Source organism: Euprymna scolopes, chromosome 15 (assembly GCF_053919585.1).
Source record: "Euprymna scolopes isolate OS-2025 chromosome 15, ASM5391958v1, whole genome shotgun sequence".
NCBI lineage: Eukaryota > Metazoa > Mollusca > Cephalopoda > Sepiida > Sepiolidae > Euprymna > Euprymna scolopes.
The window spans coordinates 42,217,721-42,229,880 of NC_136496.1; the positions used below are offsets into that span (position 1 = coordinate 42,217,721).

Sequence of the window (12,160 nt, forward strand, 5' to 3'; positions counted from 1 at the left end):
CCATTACATATATACATATATAAATATATATATATATATATATATATATATATATATATATATATATATATATATATATATCGTTAACCGAGAAAAAAGTCATGGTTTACAGGATGGAGATAAACGATTAAAACACTACCTCTTTTGATTGTCTTCTTTTCTTAAGCTCTTTAATTTATAGATGATTATTAATATTCCAAACAAGGGTTAATGGTTATATAAGTTGAAGACTATTATAAGGAAAACAAATCATTCTTTTTTTTTGGCGTTTTGGTGTATGTAATCCATCAGGAGTATTATTATTTTCTTTTGCATTTGAAAAAATATGTTAAATCGTTCCTTATCTTATCGCATTCAAGAATGTTTGAATCACAGCTGATCTGATTCACAATGATTTTGAATAGATTTTTAAAACAGCATATGTGAGGATTCACAAATATGCCTGCTTTTTATAAGTAGATTGGTTCGATTACACAGAAAACATTTAGCATTCACATAAGAAGCAAAACGTATTTCTTCCCCAGCGATGCGGTTAACGATCAGCCTTTCTTTAATAATTCTCTTCCTCTACTACCATGGCGAGGTTGTTGGAAGGACATTAATAACTGATGAAATCCGAAACCTCACGAACTACGGGTGGTTTGGTAATGATGATCCGGAAATGAAAATGAAATCCGTAAGAACGCCATATTTTTTCAATATTATTTTGATTATTATTCTAATTCCTCTTATTATTAGTAGTAGTAATAATAGTAGTAGGAGAAGGAGAATGAGGAGGAGTAATAGTAGTAGTAATAGTAAACACATTTAAATGTTTTGATATGCTGATATACTAGAAGATTTAAAGAATGTGTATACACATATATGTGTGCGTTGTATTCATAAAGGTCTGTAACCAAACCGAAAAGAACAACTTTGATAGATAAATGTCTTAATTTAATTCGTAAGAAAAAGCAATAACATAAAAACAAAGTATGTAAAATACTGAAGATATAAAGCCAACTCTGTAGAAGAAATTAATCTGCAAGAGCTTTATATAAAACGTATGCAATAATAGTATTTATTGAAATATTATTTACTTCAAAAACATTGTCACAGAAACGATCGTACACAGATTCGTTACAGATGTTGAATTCTCGGAATCTGAGTAAATGACTTTTCCATAAAGCATATTATCACATATCTTTACATAAAGGGTTCCCCAATAAAATGTATACACTCTTTAAATTATTTCAAATTGTTACATGAATACGCTATGCCATATTTCCAAGAGATCTTTAAGAATAAATAATGGCACTTCAAGCAGGATGGAGCACTTCATACCTATCAGCATGACGTAAGAGCATATCTTGATAGTCATCTGCGAAACATATAGTAAGGACGAAGAGGAAGTATTAAGTACTGTCTACGTTCACCGAATTGTAGCTCCCCTGGATTTTTCTCTTTTTGAAAGGGCGATGTGGGGGCATGTTAAACACAAGATTCATACCACAAAACGAGCTACACTGAATGAGTTGAAAGTAACCATTGAGAAAAAATGTGTCAATATACCAATTGAATTGATTAGGAACGTTCTCGACCCAATCAGTGTGCGTTGTCAGATGTTCAGGGACCACAATGCCAATAATGTGAACGCTTTCTATAATTAGCTGGTCTCTATAGTTGTCCACATTATTTTGATGTATGAAACTTTTCTTTCTTATAATAAACGTTGGTTTTATGGTCATTTAAAGAGTGTATACATTTTATTTGGACACCTTATATATATATATATATATGTGCGTGTGTGTGTGTGTGTGTGTGTGTGTGTGTGTGTGTGTGTGTGTACATAGAGAAAAATCTATGTATGCAGAGAGAATAAGGTAATTATATATAATTATATACAGACACACACACACACACACACACATATATATATATATATATATATGAAGAGAGAGAGGGGGGCTGGAAGAAGAGAGAAAGGCAGATATAGAAAAAGAACATAAAGAGATACATAAAGTATAAAACTTTTATACAATCACTGTTGCTTGTTAAGCGACATTGCTTCCACAAAAATTTCATCAGGTAATGATTTGGTTCAGGTATGGTTTCGAGGAGGAAGCTTCATTACCACTCGCGTAGAGCGCCTCAGCATGATTTCACGATATTACCAGACTTTGTTGGAGTATCGTCACTCTGGTGCATTAGCATAGCTGCATTGGTGTAGATAGAACCTTGTTTTGTATTTTCTTTTATTTATTATTATTATTATAATTTTTTTCTCCTTGTCCGATGGGAAAAAAAACAAGATAATTCCAGAACGTTGAGGCTGAGTCTGCTATAAAATCTTCGCACCCGACTTATAGCGACAAACCCATAAATTTCAGTCAATTAAAAGTTGCATTGCCCTTTTACGAAGAGACGAATCGGATGTTCGTGGACAATAATAACTCCAGCAATATTATTTAGTTAAAAAATGCTTCTTGAAAACAGACCCACCAAATCACGCACCTCACCGCAATGTTTTCCCAAAAAGTAATTTTCCCAAGAAAAAGAATAAAATTTTCTGCTATAATTGTGGACAACCCAACCACAAAAGTTTCCAATGTCGATATAAAAGCTCCAAAATGGACTCCATAAAAAACGTTGAGAACTTTGAAGAAGAACATACATTTCTTTTCGCATGTAACTTTGACAATACCACAAACGGTAAACATCTCCTTGTAGACTGTGGTGCTACAGCACACGTTATCACCAAGGAATCTGATTTTATAAAGTTTGATTAAACTCTAATCCACAAAGTCATTTTGTCGAACCTGCCGACGGTAGTCAAATAAATGATATAGTCTTGAAAAGAGGCGATGCTAAAATATCCCTAAAAATAATAATGGCGAAATTTGTAACTTTATTCTAAAAAAGGTTATGTTCATACCTAAGCAAGACATATTTTCCGTGCAGGCTGCCATTAAACAAGGCGCGAATATAAAGTTTGGCCAAAACAAGACAAAATTGATATAGTCTAATGTAACTGTATTTGACATTAAAGAAAATAACCAACTATATCATTTAAAAAGTATGGTTCCCTCAAAAACTGCCTGTCACAACTTGGAACACTGGCATAAAACTGCAATACAGCTGATATTAAAAAATTATAATCAGAACGCCAGACAAAAAGCTACGAAAATTCTCTCACTTGTGCACTGTGACTTAGCAGGTCCGATCAGCCCGATTGGGAGAAATAATATAAGGTACGTTTTGAACTTTATTGATGATTTTTCCGGTTTAATTATAGTTTATTTTTTTAAAAACAAATCCGACACTATCGTCGCCACTAAGAAATATTTAGCTGATATTTCCCGTACGGCTCAGTAAAATGTACTCGCTCACACAATGGAACTGAATTTACTATTAATTAACCATCGTATTAAACACGAGAAATCTGTGCGGTATTCCTCATTTCAAAATGACACCGCTGAAAGAGCATGACGAACCCTTTTTGAGATGATAAGATATCTACTTATCGAATCGAAATTAATGCATAGTTTATGGACGTACGCTTTAATGGCAGCAGCATATATCAGAAATAGATCGTTCAATAGAAGATGAAGCGTTTTGCGGTGTAAAACAAAATGAATCGAATGCATATATTTGGTTCAGATTGTTTTGCATTTATAGAAAATACCAGTAAACTAAATAATAAAAGCGAAAAAGGTATTTTCGTAGGTTACGATAAAAACCGTCCAGCATATTCAGCCCAAAATGACATAAAAATGGTTAGATGTGTAAAATTCAATGATAGATTAAATATAAAAAATGGCGATCCAATGAACGAAAAACGTAAGGAAATATTACCTAGCATTTAATCGATCACGTTAAAAATATTAATAATGACGACAAATGAAGTAGAACTACTGACGTAAATATTAACTAGACGCGTCAATACCCGATAAGGGAGCGAAGAAGGCCAGACTTCTTAAAAATTGAAAAGATACAAGACTACACAGTGGATTACTGTCACTCGTTGAAAAGCGCACTGGTGATTAAGGTGATTAATTCAGAAAACCACAAAGAATAATAAAAAGCTATGATATCCTCATTGAAAGCTTTATCTGAAAATAAATACTTTTCAAATATATATATACAAATATAATCTTATTCTAATACATTTAAATATAATCCTATTCTAATACATATAAATAAAAAAATATATATATATATACACACAAACTCACACAAATATACATTTTTTGTAAGTCACATTAAATTTTTTTATAAAAATAAACACTTTTCATATATATATATATATATATATATATATATATATATATATATACACATACAAATATAATCCTATTGGACTATTTCACTGATTTCGATGACAATAAAAATATAGAAGGGTGAAACATCTTGATCCTCATTAAATCTCAGGCAAGGTTGGGTATCCTTGTAAGCATATATATATATATATATATATATATATATATATATATATATATAGTCGTTGGCACAACTCGGATACGAGTGTACATTTTGCTCATTTACGATTGGTCCTATTTGTGCACAGAAGAGACGGCTGCAGCCGTCACAGCGAATAGTAGGAGGGATGACATGTTGACCACCAGTTTTTCTTTAGACTATTTTTTCTTATTTTTATCTTCTTTTGTTTTCGAAGATTTCTGTGTTTTCATATATTGTTCTTCTCCAGTTCCCGCTGTTGGCTGCATTGATTCCCAGTTGTTTATGTCAATTTTGATCGCAATCTTTAACACGGCTCTTGATCCGCCACTGGGTTTGGTTCCACTGGCAATTTCTGAATAAAGAACTTGCTTAGGTAGACAGTTGTCAGGCAAGGTGTCTAACCCAGCGTAGACAGTGTCTTATTAATGTGGCTTTTATGCTTTGCATTTCTGAGCGAAGGAGAACCTTAATGTTGGTGATTAAATCTCGCTACTTTATGCGTAAGATATCACGCAGTTTGGCTTTATGAAAATGCTCTAATCTTTCAGACCTAATTGATATGATTTTCTGCACAAGACAGGACCAGGAGATATGCAAAAACACCAACAGGCCCTTGGCATGATATTCTATGATTTGGAAAAGGCGCTTGACTCCATCTCATGGACGGCTATGTGGCAAGCGCTCGAACGCTTCGGCTCTCCAACTAAATTGATCTCGCTTATTCAAGGTCTTCATGTCGGAATGATGAGCCGAGTACAACACCAAACTGGCATATGATTCTTTTTCTCATCACAGATGACCTAAAGCAAGGCTATGTGCTTGCTCCAATACGTTTTTTCTATCTGTATGGCAGCAATGCTATATGAAATTCCAGAAAACACCCCCGGAATGGCACTACGATACCGAATGGACGGCGTTTTTTTAATATTGTCTGCCTCAGGTCCAAAGTACGTACAAACTACACAGGAATCACCGAGTTGCAATAAGCCGACAACTGTGCCCTAACCCATACTATTGAAGATCTACAGATATTGACAGACAACTTCTCAGGAGCTTACATGCGATATAGGCTCAACATCAACTTAGCCAAGACCGAAACCAAAAGCAAAGACCAAATTACAACTCCTCAGTTTGATGTTCAGGAGCATTAGGGAAATATAACTAGAAAATGTGGAGCAGTTTATTTATCTCGTCATCATCCTATTCACAAGTGTTGCGGTTGAGAAAGACATTGATAGCAGAATCATTGCTGCTGATGCATCAAATGAAAACTGTATAAACGAATATTCAGCAATAAAGAGCTGGCCCAATCGTTGACACACCTGTTCTCGCCAGATCAGCTTGAGCCTGACCAGTACCAAATGGTTGATCATTTGGTAAGTTTAGGCGTTGTATGCAAATCGCCGAGTTGTAGAAATTTCCAGATTGGTATTTGGAAAAACATGTATCTCGGAGTAGGTAACTTTGATGAGAAAACCTGCGGTTTAATGTATATTCTGTCCTGTGGAAGTCATCTGCGCCGACAAAATTTAGCAGTAATATAAAAACAAATAACCTGTGTGGATTTCCGAGAAATTTAGTTGTTATGGCGGAAGCTCATGCGTCGAAATCGACGGGAGAATTCATCATATGTACATGTATGTGTGTGTACGTATGTGTGTATGTGTGGTTCTGTGTAGTTTAACTGCTACATGGTCTACACTACGACTAATTTCTACCCTTGTATTAAAGACTGTTCAAGTAAACACTGAAACATATATATATATATATATATATATATATATATATATATATATATATATATATATACACTAGCAGGACCGTTAACCGGCGTTGCTTGGTAGAAGCCTGACTCCCTCCCCATTGTAAAGATTAAACTACGGTTGTTGGTGGTGGCCACTGTGTCTCTGGATAATTGCGAACGCCACCAACATCTTCATGCTAAGAACGGCTTTTGGGGTAGACAACCCAACATCCCTATGTTAAGAACGGCTTTAAGAATAGACACTCCCAAACCCCTCATATTTAGAACGGTTTTCGATATAGACACCCCTAACCTCCCCATGTTACAGACGACTTTTGGAATGGACACCCCTAACCTCTCCACATTACGCATGACTTTCGGAATAGATACCACAAATCTCCCCATGTTAAGATCAGCTTTCGGAGTAGACACCCCATTTTGGGGGTAAAATTATTCCCCAAAAATTTAACTGTGATATTCGTTGTCAGCATACCCATCCGTAAATGATATGTTTAAACAAATAGTGGTTTCGGTAGGAGAGAAGTAGATTTGTATATCGCGTGCGCATACAAACCTGGCGGTTAGTGCATAATCACGGTGTTTATAGATCGAAAACTAATCGTCTCAGCAAAATATTAATGAAATTTTCTTAATCAGCACCAAAAAACAACAACAAAGTAAACGTGTGTGCAATGGCGACAAAAAAAACTAAAAACAAAAAAAAACAAAGTTTACGTGTGTGCAGTGTTGATAATCATTCCAGACAGAAAGCGAAATTGATAAACCGAAGTATATAACAAACAAGTGTTTTCGCATTTAAAACTGAAGCGTACGGACGTTATGTATATATATTTTGGTAACTGTGCATAGAACCAGACCATAACTTTCAAACACGCTGGCAGGTCTGTCAATTGAAGAATGGAAGCATAAAATGGAGACAATGCTTCAGCTATTCTTCACAACTGCTTACTTATATATTTAGGCAAAGTATTAAGATATTTTTGTTGATATATTTTTTCAAGCATATTTACATTTTTTTTTCAAACATAGTTACGTTTTTTAATGAAGTTTATTTAAATATATTTTTAAATATACTTTATTTAAATATACTTTATTTAAACCTGCGCAATTTAGTACGGTCGTGGCCGATCAAAAAATAGATGTTTCGGCAATATCAGCTACTGGATTCGTACTTATTATGTTGTATAAATTTAATATTTTTAACATATGTGAAATATTCACATTTTAAAACTGTTAAACTATTTTCTGTTACACATCCACTTTTTTATAACTGCTAAAACTGTAGAAATGCGACACATTGATTGTTTTCTTTTCATGTTTCTGTGAAAAAATATATTTTAAAATATCTAAATAGTTTGACAAAATATATAACATATTAACGTAAATAAACATAGTTATTTGAAAAGATATGCTATTAAAAAATAAAAAATCAATTGATTAAAAGCTTATGTATTTTTATATATTTTTATTATAAGTGGATTGAAAAAGATAAACATAAAATACGGTTAACTATAAAAATATTTTAACAGTTTTAAAATGTGAATATTCACATATATTTAAAAAAAAACACATTAAATTCAAACAGCATAAGTATGAATCCAGAAGGTGATATTGACATTTATTTTTAAACTGGCAATGAATCGTAATACATGCCATCATTTTTGAAAGCAAGGGTCTAGTTTTATACACAATTACCATTTTTTTACTTGTACAGGTTTGTTCCAATAATTAAGGGATACAGTATTTAAGTGTCTGTGTTAATATGTATGTATTGTTTTTGGGGGGTTTTCTAAAAGCATTATGTCTCCTGGAGTTTGGAGATTTTTTAAGTGTTCGTTTATGTAGGCAATATATTTATTCCGGATTATAAGAACATCAGGTATCAATCAATCAAACTGAGTGGAATATAGATAGAGAGACGTTATTATTTATGAGTCGAAAAAGAACAAGCTAATGGCATTTCTATGTGTTTATGATGGTAAAACCCCGTGTCTGTCATAACTGCAGAATTCCTTCGCGTGATGACTGGGGCGGTAAGAGAACTTGATATTTAGATGAATAAATAGGCTATACGTCTTCTAAAGATGGTTGCAATTGTGATGGTGTTGTTCGTAGGAATGAAATGAAGGATTTTATTATAAATGTGTCTAAAATACAGTTCTAAAGTTACATAATATAGTGGGTAAGAGTCTAAACATAAAAAAATTGTATGTGGTATATGTTGTTGCAAACCTACGGCACTTTGGTCGAGAGAGGAATTTCTGCAATCAAAATATTATATATGCAGATCTATATATACGTAAGAAATTTTTATGATACAAGCGTGTATATATTTATATATATATATATATAATTATATATATATATATCATTATAAGACAGCAATAAAAATATATGCACAGTAATATATACTATATACTACGTATGTGTGTATGAAATAACAGTAAAAAAAACGAAAGATGAATGAAAGACTGTGGTAAGAATATTTTAAGCATGTCCTCTCTTTTCTTCTATGCAGGGGTTCAGCCGATGACATTTCGAATAAATCATGGGGATGTTTTTATTTTGTGTGATTATTTCTTTGATATGATTAAATTATGTTTTTATACTAATATTCGAACATTCCTTTACTGTATCAAGGAACTTCTTAATCAAATGAAGGACACCGTCAGCGCTTAGACTTATGTTGAATTCGGAATCATTGTATAAAAGGGTGGGATATCATAAATTGTATGCATATATTAAATATCAAATATCATAAATTGTATACATATATTAAATATCAAATATCATAAATTATATACATATATTAAATATCAAATATCATAAATTGTATACATATATTACATATCAAATATAAATGGTATGTATATATTAAATATCAAATATCATAAATTGTATGTATATATTAAATATCAAATATCATAAATTGTATGCATATATTAAATATCAAATATCATAAATTGTATGCATGTATTAAATATCAAATATCATAAATTGTATGCATATAATCAATATCAAATATCATAAATTGTATACATATATCAAATATCAAATATCATAAATTGTATACATATATTAAATATCAAATATCATAAATTGTATGCATATATAAAAGATCGAAGGTTCTTAATTATATAAACAGCCACTAAATATAAATATATGTACTGGGATGTTTGGTTTATTATAAGAACATGAGAAGTGTTCGATTAGATAAATCCAGGAAAAATCCTCATGAATATTCAGGAAGATGTTTCCGAACAAGTTACAAATGGAGGATACTGTTCCATTCGTACATAATTGGATCGACCATAGAGAATAAAATATTTAATTACAAAGAATATGGCGAATATATTTAGATTAACAATTTGGATTTCTTCAGTATGCTAGAAGATAATTACGTAATCTCACAATTCTGTGTTAATATGTTAACAGGTAATTTGATTGACACAGAAAATAACAAATTAAAGAAACTTCTAAAAAAGAGCTCAAATTATAGAGAGCAATATTTTATTAGCATTATTATTATTATTATCATCATCATCATCATTATTATTATTATTATTATTATTATGTGCGTTAATGCAAAAAAAATAATAATTGGATAAGCGTATATTTTCGATAACAACTATAAGTTGGATAAATGCATATTTTCATGGAAGGATTTGCTTAAATATGTAAATATAAAAATCAAACATTTACATTTCATGCATCCTCAAAAAACCAAAACGGTTCTTAGATTAGTGAGGGTGCGACACTCCATAAAATATTATTGCTTTACTTACAAAGCTGTTAATAATGAAGCTTTCCTATATCATGATACTAGCTAGTAACTCTATTGATTGTAATTGATCCACCTGGTACGTTATCGAATACGTATAAACTACCTATTCGTGGTCATTATAACATTAGCGATATATATATATATATATGTGTGTGTGTGTGTGTGTGTGTGTGTGTGTGTGTGTGTGTGTGTGTGTGTGTGTGTGTGTGTGTGTTGTTTGAATAGTGGTGAGTTTGGAAATGGATATATTTTCTTTTACTGGATTTTTATGGTGAGAATCATGCGATCTGAACATTAAAAGATTTGATAAAAGACACGTTTTTCCAATTGATAGTGTGCAAATTTCACACAAGTTAAGAAAGCTAAATGGTCGAGTGTAGCGAAGTACGACTCGATGGCTTCCTTTTCATTAGCTGTTACACAAAGGTGTAAGGATGTAAGGGAGAGTGTCACTCTATTCCCATGATTGCTTCAGCTGATTTTGCTCTCTACTTTTCATGGTGGGTGTTTAGCAAGCGGGGCATCAAGTAAAAATTTTCAAGTCTCTTGGTATTATTCGCCCGAGGATTGAAACTCGGTTTTCTGGCCCATTAGGGACAATATTACCATTATTCATCTTATATATTTCATAGTGCAATATTGTCTAAGCGTCTTATAATCGCAATATTCGAGGGCATTTTACCGAAAGTGCTTGTTCTTGTTGTGTTATTCATAAGATTAGTCGTATCGCTAACCGTGGTTTGTTTTAATCCTTACACTATACAATTTAATGTAAACAAAACATTCTCTTTTGTACTTTTAATAACAAATAACGAGAATTATTAGAACAATGTTTATTCTCCAGTGACAATACTGACAGCATGAAGGATTCAGAGCGTGGCGGTAGTGTGTATGCGAAATGGCCAAGATATAATATGTCTGCTCTTTGCCGCAATCGCTTCTTCTCTGTGTTTGTCTGGTTGTCTTTTTTTATTTGGACGCGTGACATATAAACATTCCTCCACATATTTTTTTGTTTATTTATTGTCTGAAATGTCGGCCACTCCCGACTGATGCCAAATCCCCTGGAATTCTGCGTACCCAATTTGGAACTTCTTTGACGTCATTGCCGGCGCACCCCGATCTAGAATCGTTGCCCTGACCGATTTTCTCGACTTTCCTGAGTCCAGGTTTTATTGGCGTTATTTTCGCAATTCCAGATAGCCGATCCTCCTCTCCAGAATTACCTCTGTCATTTGCAACTCCAACCCACTCTGTAATATTCTGACACAAATAAGCCAATGAGAGGAAATATATAAGACTTTTGTGTGCATGTGAATTCGTTATCTATGAACTCCGAAATTGTTCATCCGAATTTTTTTAAGTTTTGCACAAATGTTCTTTATTCGTCTAGGAGTGTTTTTAGATAAGATTTGTGTCGGAGAGCCTCCTATTAGTACCGATACTTGACTTTTGTATTTAAATTTTAATGTAAGCCATTACATAAAATTGATGTCATAAAGTCATCAGTAGATTCTCCACAATGCAATGTAGACTAGATTTTATTGTGGACCAAACAACTGCGAGTAAGCATGTGAAACTCTTTCCCGGTGCACCGCGGTGTGTCCCTGACTAAAGCAGGTAATAAACTTATTTAATTGAAAAATGAGCGATACGCCCGATTTCGATGACAATAAAAATATTGAAAATGTGAATCATTCGTTGAACCTCATTTAATCGCAAGCAACGGCAAGTCTCCCTGCTACTATATATCATATTTACAGTACTAGAATGGAATTGGCGAGCAAGATCTTGCTAATTGTTTTGTTTCTTTTGTTTTTTCTATCTGGAAAACGCAGTGAAATAATGAAACAAATGACATTACTTTTTATGTCTCTAAAGTTAGGCTTCTCTTCTTTCACATGCAACCATTTGGATCTCCGTTTTTTGACTCAGTTGATACACGAATGTCTTCCTCCTTGATGAAGTTTCTTGTATTGATTAGCTCTTACAGCTGACCATAACTCCAGATTTACAACGGAAGTTTTACATCAAATATATTGCTAGAAAGACGGTTGTTTTATTCTATTACCTGACTTCTGATGCAAGAATCTGTCTTTATAAAAGTCAAGTACGATGATGGAGTACTTGTTGCTATATCTGAGGAGATGCAGCACTAGCTGTCATTTCTA

The 12,160-nt window shown here is 32.8% G+C and overlaps 1 protein-coding gene across 1 annotated transcript in view; it reads left to right on the top strand.

Annotated features, from left to right (window-relative positions):
* The first annotated feature begins 490 nt into the window (after positions 1-490).
* The window catches only part of LOC145294233 (gastric triacylglycerol lipase-like), an 81,471-nt gene continuing 69,801 nt past the window's right edge, over positions 491-12,160 (top strand). The window contains exon 1 of the mRNA XM_080141339.1: positions 491-676. Coding sequence (XP_079997465.1) covers positions 527-676 — 150 coding nt within the window. The 5' untranslated portion in view covers positions 491-526. The remainder of the gene's footprint in view (positions 677-12,160) is intronic.